Consider the following 19,831-nt stretch of genomic DNA (forward strand, 5'->3'; position numbering starts at 1 on the left):
CTATATCCTGGTTTTACTTCTGTTTTTCTGGGACATGTATAGGGGTAAATCTTGGGTACCTTTTTTTGTTTGAAAATTGTGATGTCCCTGATGAAGTCAAGGTAAGTTTTCTCTTGTGTCTAGGTTTCTGGTTTGCTCAGAATAAATGATTTCTCCTTTTGTAGGTGGATCACCCCAGTGTTGCTCCTGATTGATTTCTATGAAAAGACAGCCATCTCCTCAAAAAGGAGAGCCCAAATGACTAAGGTATGTAATATATTGTATATGGTTGGCAGAATTGCTTAACTTCTTGAAGCAAAGAATAGGCCAGCAAAGAATACAGGAGAGTGGTAAAGAATGTAAAGCTCTCTGATCAAGGTATACATCTCTTTTAGGGGATATTGATAGCTACATTTCTCTCCTGAATGGGGTATTAGAATTATTTTTTTATGGAGCTAAAGGGCCCAAGAACTTATTCTGGAAGTAAATATTTAAGAAGTATGCAGGAGAGTGGCTCTTCTGTTGTATAAAGGACTGAGTGTGTGCAGTTTCTCCCAAAGCAAGTGCTCCTTAACGTAGATTACATATGTCACATCATCTCAGTACCTTCTCATAAACAGAAATTTTGTTCCAGTAAATCTAAAATCACTTCCCTTTTTATGGAGAACAGTTGGAAACAAAAGGAAAGCAGAGGATCGCAGGACAAGAATAGAGGGTTTAGTGCCTATGGAGAGGCCCAGAAATATGAGGATTAATGTATAAAAAAATTCTCTTAGTTCTCAAAATGTACTAAGTGTTCAGTATATTTATTTTTCCTGGATTAGCTTTAGCAATGAACACTGGTAAATTTAATATTTTTTCTAACAACCAACCTTGTAGAAAATACGAAGAAACTTTGTGCTCTTGTATTTAGTACTTACAGTCCAACAACAACAACTGGCGCTGGTTTGATGACCGCTCTGGACGTTGGTGTAGTTACAGTGCAAGCAACAACAGCACTATTGATTCTGCCTGGAAGTCTGGGGAGACAAGTGTTCGCTTCACTGCAGGCCGAAGAAGATACACTGTACAATTTACTACAATGGTTCAGGTACATGCTCATTCAATGCTGTAAACTTTATTGAGAAGTAGAAAAGGTGCTAGGTATATGCCTTTTGGTTCCCTTTCTCAGTCAGCAGTCCTGACATGTTATAAGGAGCAATGTTACCATACCACTACCAAATTGGGTATAGTTTTCAGAGAAGTGGATCTTCCTGAAGTCTTTAGGTAGACCATGAGTCTGTGGCAATTTGATACTGTGCCACCTGGAAATCATTTTAATTGTTTAGTCAAGGATTAGGGAGTGGTTAGGGATGGTATCTGCTCTATTGGAAAGTTTACAATTCATTATAGGGCCTTCTGTATGCCACTTTCCCTCTGGGAATCTTGATCTTTTCTCTCTGTAAATGATAGGGATGGTTTAAATTGCCAGGGTTCCTTTCTCTTGTAGCATCTTCCCTGGGAGTTCTAATACCCCCTTTCCAGAGTTCCTTTTTTGGTAGAGATATTTTTGTCTGTTTGAATTACTAGGTTAATGAAGAAACAGGGAACCGCCGCCCAGTGATGCTGACTCTCCTGAGGGTACCGCGGCTGAATAAAAACTCTAAAAACGGCAGTGGGCAGGAACTAGAGAAGACACTGGAAGAAAGCAAAGAAATTGATATCAAGCGTAAAGACAGTAAAACCAATGGTATGGACTCTTAGTTTTGAATTTTTCAAGGAATGTTTTACGTGAAACTCGTGTGCCTTTATTGCTTAAGTTCTAGCCGATTTCATTGTCATTTCTTATATATCAGATTGCTCGGTGACTTTTAAAGATTCACAGTCCTTTTTATATGCCTTTTCATCTAGTCTTAGAATTGGTGTTTGGTATATTTCTCTTCATAGGGTGCAAGTACTTGACTGGTTATTTAGGAAAGATAGGTGTGGGAGAAAATATCAAGTTAAACTGTCTTACTTTCCCAGTTGTAGATACTCCATTGGCCCTAGAGAATACAAATAATGAAAAGGAGACAAGCCTGGAAGAAACAAAAATCGGAGAGATCCTGATCCAGGGCCTGACAGAGGATATGGTGACAGTTTTAATCCGGGCCTGCGTGAGCATGCTAGGAGTCCCTGTGGACCCAGACACTTTGCATGCCACCCTTCGCCTCTGCCTGAGGCTCACCCGAGACCACAAATATGCCATGATGTTTGCAGAGCTGAAGAGTACCCGCATGATCTTGAATTTGACCCAGAGCTCAGGCTTCAATGGGTTTACTCCCCTGGTCACCCTTCTCTTAAGACACATTATTGAGGACCCCTGCACCCTCCGTCATACTATGGAAAAGGTGAGTCTTTTGGTGTCAGATGATGGTTTAGCTTTGCATCATACTTTTGTTCTCCTTGGTCTCAGAACAGATAGACTTCTGGTTCTTCTTAGGGTCTATAGCTAGATATGTAGACTATATACGCTGCCCAGTAAAATTTCCCAGCTGTATTCTTAGGTGCTTGCTTGAATATGGTAGATGATCCCAGTGAATGACATGAAAAAAGAACTAGAAAATACAGGTTTTTCTATTCTTAAATTTACTATAGTAATAGCTCTTACCTAGTAAGTTCTCTCTGGCAATGTAGGTTTCTTGAACCAAAAACTTCATAAGGAATTAGAATACCTTCCACCAAGTTCGTGTCTTAAAGATCATCCCCTTGTAGAGTACTTCTCATGTGTTCACAGGTTATAAAAATAGTAAAGTTTTTGGAATGTTTATGATTGTCAGACACTGTGGTAAGCTCTTTACAGCTACCCATTGTGCAGACCTAAAAACAGGCTTACGTGTGTTTCGGGTTTTTTTAGGAACATATAGAACAGTGGAAGAAATGACAAAGTAATCAGAAAAAATAGAAACATAACATCAGCATTAATATGTAATTGGAGGGGTGGAGGGAAAACATCTTACTAATAAGGCTTTTCCTTATTGGTACTTTTACAAAATTTTCATTCCTCCTGCTAATTTGTTTTCACCAGTCATCATGTGAATGTTACTAGACTTCACTTCTATTTTCCTCTCTTGGAACATTGTTTCCCACATGTGTAAATAATGTTGCAATATATGCAATATGCATGTTTTTGCATAACCTTTGTCACATTTAAGAATATTTTTCTTAGAGATTCCTAGAAATTGAATCAGACGGTATAAATTTTAAGTCATTTGCCAAAAATCTGGTACTATTTCATATATATGTGTGTGTGTGTGTGTGTATGCATACGTCTGACATTCTTTAGATAGTTTTATTTTTTCACCCAGCCTGTTTGATTTTACCTGACATGAGCAAAAACAAAAGCAGGAGAGCTGTTAAAGGCAGAATATGTACTGATCTAAGCTCAGGGGACAGCCCAACAAGGAAGAAACAACTATATATAGACAGGATTCTAACTTAAAAACAAAATAGTTACAATGTTTAAAGTTTATATAACTTTAAAAATGCTAGGAAAAAATATAGATTCTTGTTGGATGAGAGAAAACTCGGAGCTTAAAGGACATTGTATTTGGGGGTGTTGGGAGCAAAAGAAGGTCAGTGACAATTTTAACATACCCAGTTGGCAAAATGTAAATGCTTAATAATATCCATTGCAGGTACGGGTGTGGAGAACCAGGCATACTCTTACTTTTGGTAGGAGTGGAAATTGGTGCAGCCACATTGGAGGGCAATTTGGTACTGTCAGTTTAAGATATCCTTTGACCTAGAAATTCTATGGCTAAGAACTTATAACTAAAGTCAAGTATGCCAAGGTACATATACAAGAATTTTCACTGTAGAATTGCTTGTAATATCAAGAAACTAGAGATCTAATGTCCAGCAGAGGACTGGATAAATAAATTGTGGCACATTTTTTATAGTGAAGTTATACTTTTCTGTATTTAAAAAGTAAGAATTGTTTTATAATTGCAGCCTGACAGACAAAATATAGGGATTAATATGCCAAACTAAAGAGCATGGTCAGTTTGGTAAGAAAACCATTAAGATTCCAAAAGACGTTTATCTTTGTGAACATTGTTCATGAAGAAATAGATATTGGGAAACACAATATAATTTGTTTTCTTTATACTTTCCTCTGTTTTCCATGATTGACGAGTCATTTTTTTTTTTAGATGAGCAAAACCATAATAGGTATCTAAGCCCTGTGGTATCAAAGCAAACAATCCATAAATACAGTTTGATATCTCCTGTGGCTATCATTATCTGAAATGGATGATTGGCTTTGAGGCATAAAGAAAATCTTTAATTTTATTCTTATACACTGAGTGGATATCAATATTATATATTTTTAGGGTTTGAACCATTCAGTTTAAAATTAGGACAGCCTTTAGGAAGGCTACGAGCTGGCACTTAAATGTGGGAGCCATAATTTGGATGAATGATCAGTGGTCTAGATATATTTCCCAGTTTATCTAAAAGATCATATACCATCTGGTCTAATATTTTATAATTTTGGGATATGCTGAATGCTGGGGTTTTTTTTTTGTAAGCCACATTTTGAATTGGGAAGGGACTTAAAAGACCAAGTTTATCTTTCTCCCAAAAATCTAAATCTGTTATTCACTGTCTTGAGGCAGAGCTTGGTTAGTATTTTAATCCTTGGAAACTCTTCCTTGAATGCAATTGTACTTTTAGAAAGTGGTCTTTAATCAGCAGTGTTTCTCCCTCTTTTTACTAGGTTGTTCGTTCAGCAGCTACAAGTGGAGCTGGTAGCACTACCTCTGGTGTTGTATCTGGCAGCCTCGGCTCTCGGGAGATCAACTATATCCTTCGTGTCCTTGGGCCAGCTGCATGCCGCAATCCAGACATTTTCACAGAAGTGGCCAACTGCTGTATCCGCATTGCCCTTCCAGCCCCTCGGGGCTCAGGAACTGGTAAGTTTCCCATTCTCCTGGCCTTTTGAGACATTGAGGTCTATGGCCTAGCATAACCCCAGAAATTTTCTTCAAAGAGATCTGTAACTTGGAAAGCTTTCTTAGGCAAGCTTTGGGACATTGGCTGATTGATCATGTGAGTCAGTTCAGTGGTACTTCAATAGGTCCTTGTCCTGTGGTAATCTCTGGGAAAAATACCAAGGATTGTCCTTGCTTTTCAAGAACTCATCTTAGTGTGGCAGCAGGGCTTACATACAGTGAATGGCTTATAGATTGAATGATAGTTGAGGAACAAACAGATAAATGACTCATGATACAGAATGAAGTATACAGTATCCTCAGTATATTCTTGCCAAAAGTGTTTGGCCTATATTTAATTATGAGGAAACAATTAGACATAAATTGTGAGACATTCTATAAGAAAACTGGCCTAGATTCTTTTCCAAAAATATAAATATATTGAAAGTGGAAAAATTCAAGGATCTCCTAGATAAAAGACCAGAGAGATAACCCCCAACAACCTTGATGGGGTTGTGGACCAAATAAAAGAGATTTGGAGAAATTTGAATACTTACGATCCTATCTATTAAAGAGGGGGATATGCTAATTGACCCTCATGCCTTCTCAAAGATGGCGGCACCCACAACCAATAAGGAGGGAATATGCTAATTGACTGTGCCACCTTCAAAGATGATGGTGCCCATTTCCACAAGATGGCAGGGCCAAGTCCCCTCAGCCCCCCAGCCGCCCAGGGCCATCCTGATGGTGGCTGCCCAGCCGCCCGAGGCGCAGGTAACCAGGGCCGGCTGAGGCTTGCGCTGCCGGCAGTGGCAGCAGCAGAGGTGTGATAGGGTGTCACCTTCCCCTGATTGCCCGGTCACCTCCTGCCCCTGAGGGCTCCCAGACTGTGAGAGGAGACAGGTGGGCTGAGGGAGCCCCGCCTCCAGTGCATGAATTTTCATGCACTGGGCCTCTAGTTGTTAATTGTGTCTTTTAAATTTCCTGGGTGTTATGATGGTTATATCGGAAAATATCCTTGATGTTAGGTGTATGGTTAGATATATTCAGAGGTAGACAAATAGTGATTCTATATGAAAAGTATATGGATATTTATTTACTAATCTTTCAATGTTTCTGTAGGGTTGTGGATTGTTTGTTTTGTTTGTTTTTAAATAAAAAGTTGGGTGGGGGGGCTAATTATTTTGGGGTATCTTAGTGTGCCTGACCCTGTGCTGGGCATGTATGGTCTCATTTAATCCTCATGTTTCAAGAATGAGAAATTTGAGGTTTCTTGGAAGTAATTTGGCCATGATCTTGTAATAGAATTGGATTTTAAAACCAAGTCTCCCCAACTCCAAAGCCTGTGCTCTTTTACCATTTGCTACAGTTGTATTAAATCCTATGGTAATTGGGGAAGGTAAAAGGCAGATACTCTGATAGGCTGCTTTAACATTGGAAATTACCTCCTTTCCCAAGCTTATATGTTATGTTAAGCCCCCTTCTAAGTTTCTATCAGTAACCAAATGCAGGTACCAGTTCACTATTGACTAATTTTTCTGTCTCACTTTGGCTTAGCTTCAGATGATGAATTTGAGAATCTTAGAATTAAAGGTCCTAATGCTGTCCAACTGGTGAAAACAACCCCTTTGAAACCCTCACCACTGCCTGTCATTCCTGATACTATCAAGGAAGTGATCTACGACATGCTGAATGCCCTGGCTGCATACCATGCTCCAGAGGAAGGTATGTAGCTAGCCCACCAGAGGAAACTGAGCACTTTGCCTGGGTCATTTCAACCAGTTCATGCCTTAGTGAATACTCACTGTATGCCCATCCTCTGGGAATCAAGATAAAGAAGCCACATAGTGCCCTTCTCTAAATAAGTTAATAGTAATATAGTATGACAGATGCCGAAGTAGTGGTGAGTCCTAGAGCAAGGCATCTGACCTGGTGGAGGTGGGGCCTGTAGGGAAGTTTCTTAAAATATGTGTTTTCTGGAAGAAGTATTAAATGATAAAAATGGGATTGCCAGAGTTCCATGATATGAGAGAAAGTACATCCCATCCAGTGGGGAAAATGAAGTGATTAAAAAGATAAGAGCATCTTGTTAGCAAGTTGAAAATAAAATACCAAGAAGTCTTGCCTGGCCAGTGTGGCTTGGTGGATTGAGCGTCATCCCATGTGCCAAGAGGTCACTGGTTCGATTCCCAGTTAGGGCACATGCTCAGGTTTCAGACTCAATCGATTGATGTTTCTCTCTCACATCGAGGTTTCTGTCTCTCCCTTTCCCTTCCTCTCTCTAAAAAAATCAATTAAAAACATCTATTTAATCTAATCTAATAAAAGAAACATGCAAATTGACACATACCTCCGCTACACCCACAAGACACGCCCACAAGCCAATCAGGAGTGAATATGCAAATTACCCCAACTAAGATGGCAGCGGCCATGGAGCTGGAAGAGCAGGAGGCTTGGGTTGCCCCCGGCAATGGAGGAAGCCAAGCTTCCTGCCTGCCCTGCTCCACTCAAGGCTGCAAAGTTTCAATTATAGAAGATAAATAAATCCCAGATACCTGCTTCCAGCCCACAGCCGTGGCCAGCCTGAAAACGGCCCTCAGCCCCTCACCCAGGCTGACCAGGCACCCCAGCAGGACCCCCACCTTGATCCGGGAAACCCTTCAGGGCAAACCAGCCGGCCCCCACCCATGCACCAGGTCTCTATCCTATGTAATAACAGCAGAGCAACTAGGAATTACTGGTCACTATGACACACACTGACCACCAGGGGGCAGACGCTCAATGCAGGAGCTGCCCCTTGGTGGTCAGTGCACTCCCACAGGGGGAGCTCTGCTCAGCCACAAGCCAGGCTGACGGCTGCCAGCACAGTGGTGGTGGCAGGAGCCTCTCCCGCCTCCTCAGCAGAGCTAAGGATGTCTGACTGCAGCTTAGGCCTGTTCCCCACTGGCAAGTGGACATCCTCCGAGGGCTCCTGGGCTGCCAGAGGGATGTCTGACTGCCAGCTTAGGCTCGATCCCCCCAGGGAGCAGGCCTAAGCCAGCAGGTGGACATCCCCCAAGGAGTCCCAGACTGCAAGAGGGCACAGGCCAGGCTGAGGGGGCCCCCCCACCAAGTGCACAAATTTTTGTGCACCGGGCTTCTAGTCTAAAAATAAAATACCAGGTAGTCTCTTAATGTGTTCACTCTCAGAAACAAAACATCTTTATTACCCAAAGGAGCTGGGAACAATATTAGAAGATACAGCTAGGCTTCTTGACCTTTGAGACCACCTTCTCAGTCCATCTTTATTCCTAGTTAAAATGCTGCTTATAATTACTGGGAAACACATGGGTGGATTGCTTGAACCTAAGATTTCATTCCAGTAAGATTTTTCTGGGTTTTATTCAGGACATACTTATTTGATAGGTCCCACGGGATTGCCAGAAAGTGATGAACACTGCCTTTAATAAGTCAAGAAAATGTGGATCTTTGGCACTTTTCATCCATACAGCATTCTGATGTAGAGCTCCTAGCTTCTACGTGCACAGAATCTTTAACCAATCTTATACCACCCCCCCCAAAAAAACACTCAACAATTTATTAAAACCACTGATTGACCTTCCCACTACACTAGACATCCTGGTAATACTAGGTATGTTAATTTAAGCTTAGTGGAGTGACAGCTGAGGAAAGTGAGCAAAGTAAATTGCCTCTGGTCACAGAACTAGTTAGTGATAGAATGAGGCTTTCAGCCATGCTGTATTGGTTACACAGAAGGTCCTCAAATAAAGTCATTTCGTTCTAATGTTGATAAGATGCCTTAGGAACTTTACTAATGTTTATATCAATTAGCCTGTGTAAAATTGATTTTATTAACATTTTGTTGAAAGTCACAAAACCTATCAACAACATTAAGTGAGGACTTACTGTACTATGTCTGGCAATATGACTATGTAAACAATTGTGGCAACTTGGAGTGGAATTGTCCAAGCTACCAAATAGGTATTACCATTGCACATTTACAGAAGAGTTTTGTTTTGTTTTATTTTGTTTTTCTAGCTGACAAATCTGATTCTAAACCTGGGGGTATGACCCAAGAGGTTGGCCAGCTCCTGCAAGATATGGGTGATGATGTATACCAGCAGTACCGGTCACTTACTCGGCAGGGCAGTGATTTTGATACACAGTCAAGTTTTTCCATTAATGTAAGTCAGTTCCAACTTCCTACTTTCCTCCTTTTGCAATACTTGTGTGTTCTCAGTATTTAGGGTTATGCCAGGGAAATGTCAAAGGTATTAATTTTGATCTATCTGTAAATTATATGTTGCCTAAAAATGAAGATAAAATTAGGGTGTCTTTGGGATTTTCTTTTCATTCCTTGGGTTGGAAATGTTTTCTTAATTCATTTTTCATTCTCCTCTTTTCCTCCAATCTCCCAGTCACTATTTATAAAGATGACTTCCCACAGATTATAATGGCATGTGGGGGAACGGAGAGAGTTGGGGAGAGAATAAGTGGTTAAAAGATCAGCCAAAGAGAATATGTAGCATTTACAGCCAGTACCCTGGGAAGAAGTCCTGCCATTTGGGGATAGTTATCTTTGAAATTAATAATGGCTCATGAGTTTTCTTCTTCCATAGAGTCAGGTCTTTGCTACAGATGGTTCTTCCACTGAGACAAACACACCTGGGGCATCCCAAGAAGGTAATGGTTGTTTTTTCCCCTCTTTTGTTCTAATTTCTTGAGGGAGTCAGAGAATACATGCATAATTTTTAAGTGTACTTGTTTAAGTGAGCTTTCTCAAGGTTGAGTTTAGTGTTCTGTAAATAAAGAGTTTCTACATGCTAAAGTTAATGGAACTGTGACTTAACTAACCCAGTAATGGTTGCTATGGTAATATTCTTTCGTTGTACTCTTTAAATCATCCTGTATATATTTTTTGATGGCTTCCATGTTAGCTTATAGAGCTTTGGTGCCAATGGCAGTGTTCTAGCTGTATGGTGGATTCTTGCCCCCAGCAGAGTCCATTGGCTACTCACCAAGAATTAGAGAAATGTCATGTGGAAGCAATTCTAATGAGGCCTTTCAAGAACTGCTTCTCCTTGGATAGGAAAGATCTTTGAGGTTGAAGTTAGGAGACATTAAACTGAATATCTAATAGTGAAAATTTTTTAAAAGGCTATTAACTGGTAAAATATTGGTTAGCTCATTTTGGTGGACTTACTGCCCATCTATAGTATGGGTGATAGTAATATTATTCAGCTGAGGCATTATGTCCTTTATGTAGCAGACTATAGTAAACATCAAAATGAAACTGATTCATCCCCTGCACTTAAAGAATTTTTTCTAGTGAAGGAAACCAGCAACCATCATGATGTAACGTCATTAACTGCTGGAATAGAGGCATGCTAGTATGCGGTATGGTAGGCACGTGATGTAATAGCAACTTACATGGATGAGATAGAGGAAATCAGCATTTTAGCTGAGCTAGATAAGTAAATGTGTGCTAAGCAGACGTGGGAAGGAAGAGGTAAATGAGTGAGTACACAAGGCATATTTGGAGAGCTATTAGTACAATATTTCTGGAGCTTAAGGTTATATATAAGAGGAGGGAAGGTGGTGGAGGATGTATGAACAGTTGAGCAAAGCCTCCCTGATGTACTATATCCAAAGACCATGTCTGAGACCTGGGTCATTTGACCTTTCTGTCCTTCCAGTGCAGTGTGAGAAGGGCATTCAAGTTGTACCAGTGACCTAAAGTGGAGAAGTGGTTTTCTTTCCACTGAAGGCTTGTTCTCACCAATATTTCAGTGTGGAATTGAACTGGTGTTTGGCTCTTTCTCAACAGTTTCAACTCCAGAGGAGTCTCGAGATGGGAAAAAAGATAAAGAAGGGGACCGAGCCTCTGAAGAAGCCAAACAGAAAGTTAAGGGCAGCAAACCTTTAATGCCCACCTCCACTATTCTTCGTCTTCTGGCAGAGTTGGTGAGGTCCTATGTTGGTATAGCTACCCTGATTGCCAACTATAGCTACACTGTGGGCCAGTCTGAGCTGATCAAAGAGGTAATGCTTGCAACTTCTGCTTAAGAGTTTATACTGTTGTCATTGGACACCTGCTGTGTTAGATGCTTTACTAGGAACCTATGCATGTTAGCCCAATGATAAGAGAGGCAGGGGCCTCTCAAGACACATTAAAGAGCGATGCCTTTTTTTCCATAATGTGGAGCCATCAGGCTCACTGCAGGGAGTGAGTTGCTGCAATTTGTTAATTTGTTTTGTGGAATATCACTTGGTCTGCACTATAGAGATTGCAAAAGGCCAGATTGGAATCAGCGAGAGCAGTTAGGAATCTGACTCAGTATAATCTAGGTAATACGGGATCTTGGTGAAGTTGGTGGGTGTTGGGGAGGTAGTTGAAGAGATGTGTTAAAGGTAGAAATGGACAAGAATTGGATTTGGAGGGCGAAGGTGAAATCAAGGACACAGATATTTCATGTTTTTTTATTCCTCTTATGTTAGAAGAAATGGTTTGAAGAGAAAATGTGGAATTTGAGAGGTATCCTATGTTTCACTTAAGTAAAGGTGCCTAGGGGACAGTAGAATAAACCAAACATATAAGAATATTGGTGTTTAGCTTTCAGATGTACTCACATCTATGCAAAGATACCAGATGTATTAATAATAGTATTAGTAATACAAGTCATATTTTATATATCCTGATAGAGAATTATCTTCAGGTTACATTTTTCAAGTGAGAGAGCACTATAAGAAACTATATCATGGCCCATCTGGTGTGGCTCAGTGGTTGAGCATCAACTTATGAACCCGGAGGTCACTGTTTGATTCTCAGGGCACATGCCTGGGTTATGGGCTCGATCCCCAGTAGGGGAGTGAGCAGGAGGCAGCCAATTGACGATTCTCTCATCATTTATGTTTCTCTCTCTCCCTCCCTCTCTCCCTCTCCCTTCCTCTCTGGAATCAATAAAAATATTTTTTTTTAAAGAAGAAAGAAAAGCAAATGTTTAGGGGGGAAAAAGAAAAGCTACTGTATCATGTTTTCAAATATGTAAAGGGGTGCCCAAGGACGTTTTTTCATAAAGGGGACCTTGTTTCAGCACAGCATATGTGTGGGAGTTCAGATTGCCATTACTCGGTATTTTTCCTATTTATTTTTATTTATTTTAACCATTCTAGTGTGTTTGATGGTATTGCATTATCATTAAAATTTCCCTGTCTTTATTGGCCATTTGGATATGAAGTGTTTAAGTCTTCTTGTTTTCTATTTAATTTTTTATATATTTTGTATATGAGTTCTTTATGGAATATATGTGTTAAATATACATGGCATTTATTTCAAAGTTTTTACTCATTTATGCAAGTTGTAGTTATAATTTATAATAGCATTACTTGTGCAAAAAGAGTTGCAAATTTATTAAGTATCTGCTTAATATATTCCAAGTAACCCACTGGTACTGGGTACTCATAGGTGCTTTACAAATCCTATATAATAAAAGAGAAACATGTAAATTGACCGTCCCTCTGCTATGCTCACCAGCCAGTCAGGGGCAAGTATGCAAATTAACCTGTCAAGGGTGGTGGGTTAATTTGCATACACAGGCGCCGGGTGGAGAACAGAGTGGGAGAGCTGGTGGCTTGGGAGGACATGGCTCCCTCAGTTGCTCCCCCCAAGCCACCGGGCGGAGAGCAGAGTGGGAGAGCCAGCGGAGAGTGGAACGGCTTGGGAACTTGGCTCCCCAAGCCACCAGACAGAGGGCAGAGAGGGAGAGCTGGCGGCTTGGAGGACTTGGCAGAGTGGGAGGCCATGGGACAGAGACAGAGCAGGAAGGGAAAACCAAGATCGTGGGGAGCACCAGGAATGCTGGGAATCATAGTTCTGGTGGTAGACAGATCTCCTAGACACTAGCAGTGGTTCTCAACCTTTCTAATATCATGACCCTTTAATACAGTTCCTCATGTTGTGGTGACCCCCAACCATAAAATTATTGCATTAGGGAGGTTGAGAATCACTGAAGTGAGCCTGGAGCAAGTTACTGTTGTGGTGGGGGATGGAGGGAAAGCAAAGGTGAGAGATGTAAGTAAAATCAGAGTGTCTAGGAAAAATTAAAGGGAAGATATCCTAATACTTCCAAGAAATCTCCACCAATGAAGCAAAGGGGGGGAAAATGCCTCTATTATTCTGTGAGCAACAAACCAAACTGAGTTGGGGTCTCAGACAATTCGCTCATATGATTGCAAAGACAGACAGAAACTCCCGGATTGGAGAGAGCTCCCCTGAGGGCTCCCAGATTAGAGAGGGTGCAGGCCAGGCTGAGGGACCACACACACACACACACACACACACACACACACACACACACACACCAGTGCACGAATGTCATGCACTGGGCCTCTAGTGTTACTGATAATCCTCTTATCAGCACTGAAAGGTTGTTGGTGTTGCTCCCCTTAATAGAGAAGAGAGAAAGTTCAGAGAGGTCATTAACTTGCCTAAGGCCACACTTCAGAGTAGCAGGACTAGAACTGAAACCTAGGTCTGATTCCAAATCCTTTTTAGTCGATTTCATTGCTTTCCCAAATCATAAAGTTTTTTCCAGTTTTTATTAATAATGTCACAAAATTATTTACACTGTTATTCAGAAAATGGTTTAACTTTTTAGTCACTACTGGGAAATCTTTTAAATTCTAATAGGTGTTTTAACAAGGCCACCTTATCTAATTTTCCAGACTCTAGAATTCTTCGCTGCATTTTTATTGAGGTAAAATTCATATGAAATTAAGCATTTTAAAGTGTGCAATTTAGTAGCATTTAGTATATTTAGTTGTGCGGCAATCATCTTATCTGGTCCCAAAATAATCAGTGCATTTTAATCCAAAATCTACTTGAATGACAGCAGAACTAAGTTTTCTTTTTAAGATAAGGAAATATTGGGGGATACATCATTGTTAGAGGGAAAAGTCTAATTCTATTTTCTTCCCTGTTGTTGGGCCTTTTTTGCTATTTTAAGTAACCCTGCATTAAGTGTTTTTGCATATCCATAGCTATGATTGTGCCATTTCTCATTCAGACTCTGCCAATTTCTAGCCCAGGATTCTGGGCACATTGTAGATGTCGGTAATATTGTAATTTAATTGAATACTGAAAGGGTTATAGCACTCAATTAGGAATCAAGATTTGAATCCTTGCCATTGACTAAGTTCTTTGTGCAAGTCACATTTCTTTGGACTTCTTATTACCCATCTGTTAGATGGGGAAAATATTGGATTGCATTAACTCTTACAGGTTTGCTATGAACAGTTCTATTTAAATATCACACATAAAAATGTTTTTAAGAAATGCCAAGTAACATCTAAATGAAGATGTAAATGGGACTTGGGAGCATAAAATCTGGATTTGCTACTCACTTAGCTTGTACCTTTAAGCCTGGTTTTCTCATCTGGCTGGGTGACTTCAAGAATCAACTCTGTGTGAGTGTACCTTGTTGGTGTACAAATGATATGGCATAACTGTGCTTGTGAGTAAATGTCATGCTTAATGACTTTTCAGGACTGCAGTGTGCTAGCTTTTGTCTTGGACCACCTCCTCCCACATACCCAGAATGCAGAAGACAAGGACACGCCTGCCCTGGCCCGCCTATTCCTCGCAAGCCTGGCTGCTGCAGGGAGTGGCACAGATGCCCAGGTGGCCCTTGTGAATGAAGTAAAAGCAGCCCTGGGACGGGCACTGGCTATGGCTGAGAGTACAGAGAAACATGCCAGGTAAAATTCATGCCTGACCCTGGGCTGGTGACCAGTATCATCCCCTTACTTCATTCTTGGCCCACTGGATTTCTTGCATTTGAACAGTAGTTCTGTTTATAGCAGCACTGTGTATTCTCTGGTTCTCTCAAACTGATTACATTTGGAGTAGGTGGGTAAACAACTTAGAGAAAACAAAGGACTATTTTCATTCTTTAAGCAAGAGCAGGTTATTCAATCTTATTTTTAAAATTACATTTAAAGAGTGAAGAATGCTTATACCCAAGGAGTAAGTTCTCATCTGTTTAGTTGTTACTTTTAGGAAGTAATAGAACACAGAAGGTTATCTGAGGCAAGACAGTGAAGATGTGGTCTAAGAACACACTATATTCACATGATAGAGATGTCAAACTTCTCTCCCAGGCTTCAGGCAGTGATGTGTATCATCAGTACTATCATGGAGTCCTGCCCCTCCACGTCCAGCTTCTACAGCAGTGCCACAGCCAAGACCCAGCACAATGGCATGAACAATATCATTCGACTCTTCCTGAAGAAGGGACTGGTTAATGACTTGGCCAGAGTGCCTCACAGTCTGGACCTGTCCAGGTAAAATCATTTCCAAGCCCCAGGCTTTTGCCCTCTCTTTAATCATGCGGCTTGCTTCTCCATTTGCCTAATATTTCATGTTTCCTTGCCAGCTGAGTAGTGAACAGCCAGTGTGATAGGAAAAGTTTGGGTGTGGGTGGGAACCTGAGTTTTTAGTATTGTGGCCTTAAGTTTTCTCATTTACTGGAAACTCAAGAGTTGGACTGTATCACTAAATTTTTTCCCAAGCTTCCCCTCTTTAATTAAAAATAACCTTTGCGCCTTAACCAGTTTGGCTCAGTGGATAGAGCGTCAGCCTGCGGACTCAAGGGTCCCGGGTTCGATTCCAGTCAAGGGCATGTAGCTTGGTTGTGGGCACATCCCCAGTAGGGAGTGTGCAGGAGGCAGCTGATCGATGTTTCTCTCTCATCGATGTTTCTAACTCGCTATCCCTCTCCCTTCCTCTCTGTAAGAAATCAATAAAACATATTTTTAAAAAAATAAAAATAACCTTTGCCCTAACTGGTTTGGCTCAGTGGATACAGCATCGACCTATGGACTGAAGGGTCCCAGGTTCAGTTATAGTCAAGGGCCTGTACCTTGGTTGCGGGCTTGATCCCCAGTAGGGGGGCGTGCAGGAGGAAGCTGGTCATTGTTTCTAGCTCTCTATCCTGCTTCCTTTCCTCTCTGTAAAAATCAATAAAATATCTATATTTTGTAAAAAAAAAAAAAAAATCTCAAAATATTTTTAAAAAAATAAGTAATAATAACCTTTTATTATAAGATTATATGTGTATCATAAGAATACAGATGAGTGAAAATGGACATATTCCTACCACCCAGATGCCACTGTTGTTGTGTATCTGTCAGTGGTTTTCTTCACATACATAAATAAAACTATACATGCTATTGTGAAACCTTAGGTGGGGTGGGTTTGTTTTTTGTTTCTGTTTTTGTTTGTTTATTTGTTGCTCTTTTTTAGTATCTACCTTTCTGTGTAAATAAAGTTTTATCCTATCTAATGCCCAAATCTATATTCAAAATTTTTGTCCAAACCAGAATTCAGTTATAGACCTTACATTACATCTGGTTGTATCCCTTGTAACTCTATTCTAACAAAGGTTTTTAATTCATTTTTTATTTTATTTTATTTTTTTAAAATATATTTTTATTGCTTTTGGAGAGGAAGGGAAAGGGATAGAGAAATAGAAATATCAATGATGAGAGAGAATCATTGATCGGCTGCCTCCTGCATGCCCCCTACTGGGGATCGAGCCTACAACCCAGGCATGTGCTCTTGGCCAGAATTGAACCTGGGACCCTTCAGTTTGCAGGCTGACACTCTATCCACTGAGCCAAACCAGCTAGGGCAGGGGTGGGCAAACTTTTTGACTCGAGGGCCACAATGGGTTCTTAAACTGGACTGGAGGGCCGGAACAAAAGCATGGATGGAGTGTTTTTATGTGAACTAATATAAATTCAAAGTAAACATCATTACATAAAAGGGTACGGTCTTTTTCTTTCAATAGTTTTATTCATTTCAAACGGGCCAGATCCAGCCCACGGGCCGTAGTTTGCCCACGGCTGAGCTAGGGCCTTAATTCATTTTTTAAATCTTTATTTTATTGCTGTTGTTCATGACACATTATTGGCTAGTATATATCATAGATGGTGTACATCTTATTGTATAATTTGTGTTCTTGTTACTTTGGCACTATACAAATATCTAGTTCCCTATCAACTATATACTTATTTAATGTTCTTAATGTCAGTTGATAATCTTTGCATGCGCCAGTTAATTTCTCTTGGAGCTATCAATGACAGCTTTCTAATTTCTATCATTCCTTCTATATTACTAGCAGTCATTTTTCTATGATTTAGCCCCAGTTAAAAAGGGAAAGTCTGGTTATCCTGACCTAGACTAACCAGTTCTATTTTCTTTAATCACCCCCTCCCATGCCCTTTTCAGGAGATGAATGGGAGGTGAATCATTTGAAATTCATGCAAACAACTTGTTCCTTAACCTCGGAATACTGTAGCATGTTCTCCTAAGAACAAACATTCCCTTATATGATAGTACTCAGTATCTGTATATATAAAAGCCTAAGCAACTGGCCAACTGGTAGCTTTGTGTGCACTGACCACCAGAGGGCAGACACTCGACACAGGAGCAGAATCCACAGGCATGGAAACATGGAACAGATTGATGAATCTCAGAGGGAAGGGGAAAGGGGGGAGGGCAGGAAGAGATTAACCAAAGATCTTATATGCATACTAGAGGCCCAGTGCACAGATTCATGCACGGGTGGGGTCCCTCGGCCTGGCCTGGGCCCTCTCACAATCTGGGAGCCCTTGGGGTATTGGAGAGCTGGTTTCAGCCTGATCCCCGCAGGCCAGGCCGAGGGACCCCACCGATGCACAAATCTATACACTAGGCCTCTAGTATTTTTCATATTCAGACATCCCCAATTATTCCAGTTATGTCTTTATAGCCCAGAGGAGAGCATTTTGATCCAGTGAGCATCACTCAGTTGACATTTGGTTGTCACAGGCTCCTTGTTTTGTTTTGTTTTTTATTTGTTATGGTAACTTGACTGTTCCAGAGGGTCAAATGTTGTATAGTAATACTAGTAGCCGTGCGCACGAATCTGTGTGCCAGTAGGAGGCTGCCGCCCTCCTATAGCTCTCTGCTCCACCTTCCTCATAGCTTGTTGCCCTGCCTTCTCTGTAGCTCTCCGCCTCCCGCTTGCTTGCTGCCCTGCCCTGTCCTGTAGCTAGCTCTCTGCTGCCTGCTTGTAGCCAGTAGGTTGCTGCCACCCTCCTGTAAGCTCTCCACCCCCTGCCCCGCCCTCCTATAGCTACCCCTCCCCCCCTCATAGCTTGCTTCCCTGCCCCCTCCTGCAGCTCTCCGAAGCCCTGCAGCCCTCTTGTACCTCAGGGCGTAACAGCTAATTAGCATATTCCTCTCTTATTATATAGGATCCCATAATCTGGATTTTTCTAATTGCATCTTTATGGTGAGATTTGAGCTAACCTTTTTTCTTTTTTGGCAAGAGTAGTATGTAAGTGATATTTGTTCTTCTCAGTGTATCACATCAGGAGACATGTAATGCCAATTTGTCCTATTATTGGTGATGCTAAGTTTGATCACATAGTTAAAGGTTACATTTTCCCTTTGTATCATTGTATCAATAAGTTATCTGTGATGTGATGCTTTTGAGCTCATGAAGATCATGTGAATATCCTGTGCCCTAAAGATTTTTAAAGGTTTACTTCATTGTCACTTGCTGTAGCTCATTTCTTTGGTGTGTTTTTTAATCTTTATTGTTAAAAATATTACAAATGACCCCTTTTTCCCCTGAAGATTTTTAACTCAATAATTTTAGCATTCATTGGTGAGCCTTGCCTAAATCATTTACATTGCTGGTTGCAAAATGATGATTTTCTGATTCTCTTATTCCTTTGTATTAGCTGGCATTGCTATAGGTTATTTTTATGATTAATGTGTTATAAGTACAATCATTCTTTTTGATGCTCAGATTATCTCAAATTTGGCCTGTAGTAAGGACCTCATTAATTTTTTTAAGTGTCGTCTAGGACAACAGTATGTCCCAAGCTCGCCTTGTACCTTCCATGTCCCATTTTTGGGATAATTGTACTATGGTGAGCCTTGTTGCCTTTTAGTATGGATTTCTGTGTTCACTCCATCTCTGTGTCTTCCTTTATCCCAGTCCCAACATGGCCAACACAGTCAATGCTGCTCTGAAGCCTTTGGAAACACTTTCCCGGATTGTGAACCAGCCCAGTAGCCTTTTTGGCAGCAAGAGTGCTTCTAACAAGACCAAAGCTGAGCAGGATGCCCAAGGAGCTACTCAGGACTCCAATAGCAACCAGCAGGACCCAGGTAGGGAATCGGAGCAAATGGACTGGAGTGCTGGCAGGGTGGGCATAGTTGTTTTATGGGCATCACAACTGTTCTGGCTTGGTATTGTTTCCCTGGGAACTTGCTGGCCTTCCAGAGATCTGTCATAGTAGCGTGGGAATGTGCCCCACAAAGAATTGCTTAAAATTGCAGCCTTATTTGGCTGTCCTCACACGTAGCCTTGTCTTTTCCTTTGTCACCCATTCATTTATTCTCTGAGAACTTGTAAACTTGCCCAGGGAAGGGACCTTACTGTCTTCACGCTTGCCTCATGGTGCCTTGCACATAGGCACCCTTTGATTATTTTGCTGGTTGGTTGATTGTTTCAGGCGAGCCTGGGGAAGCAGAAGTGCAGGAGGAGGATCATGATGTCACTCAGACAGAGGTGGCAGATGGGGATATCATGGATGGGGAGGCTGAAACCGACTCAGTGGTGATTGCTGGGCAGCCTGAGGTGCTCAGTTCACAAGAGATGCAGGTAGGGAGGCAGATCACCCACCATACCCCTTTTGCGGCGCTGAACCAAAACCCCCAAGTGATGTGGGTGGGTGAGTACTTTAGATCCTTGCTGCAATGCTGTCTGCTTTGTAAAGGAGCACAGATGATGTACTTAGTAGATGCTCAGTAAATGTATTTGGATTGTATTAAATGATGGGTG

At 41.1% G+C, this 19,831-nt stretch overlaps 1 protein-coding gene across 1 annotated transcript in view; it reads left to right on the forward strand.

The window, feature by feature from the left end:
- Positions 1 to 19,831, forward strand: part of HUWE1 (HECT, UBA and WWE domain containing E3 ubiquitin protein ligase 1) — a 133,406-nt gene that overhangs the window by 102,118 nt on the left and 11,457 nt on the right. Inside the window, exons 42-54 of the mRNA XM_081115440.1 lie at positions 165 to 246; positions 893 to 1,069; positions 1,549 to 1,708; positions 1,984 to 2,348; positions 4,718 to 4,913; positions 6,489 to 6,656; positions 8,970 to 9,115; positions 9,551 to 9,614; positions 10,759 to 10,973; positions 14,476 to 14,687; positions 15,090 to 15,272; positions 18,983 to 19,155; positions 19,503 to 19,651. Of these exons, the coding sequence (XP_080971566.1) occupies positions 165 to 246; positions 893 to 1,069; positions 1,549 to 1,708; positions 1,984 to 2,348; positions 4,718 to 4,913; positions 6,489 to 6,656; positions 8,970 to 9,115; positions 9,551 to 9,614; positions 10,759 to 10,973; positions 14,476 to 14,687; positions 15,090 to 15,272; positions 18,983 to 19,155; positions 19,503 to 19,651 (2,290 nt within the window). The remainder of the gene's footprint in view (positions 1 to 164; positions 247 to 892; positions 1,070 to 1,548; positions 1,709 to 1,983; positions 2,349 to 4,717; positions 4,914 to 6,488; positions 6,657 to 8,969; positions 9,116 to 9,550; positions 9,615 to 10,758; positions 10,974 to 14,475; positions 14,688 to 15,089; positions 15,273 to 18,982; positions 19,156 to 19,502; positions 19,652 to 19,831) is intronic.

Source organism: Myotis nattereri (genome assembly GCF_964212035.1).
Source record: "Myotis nattereri genome assembly, chromosome: X".
Lineage (NCBI taxonomy): Eukaryota > Metazoa > Chordata > Mammalia > Chiroptera > Vespertilionidae > Myotis > Myotis nattereri.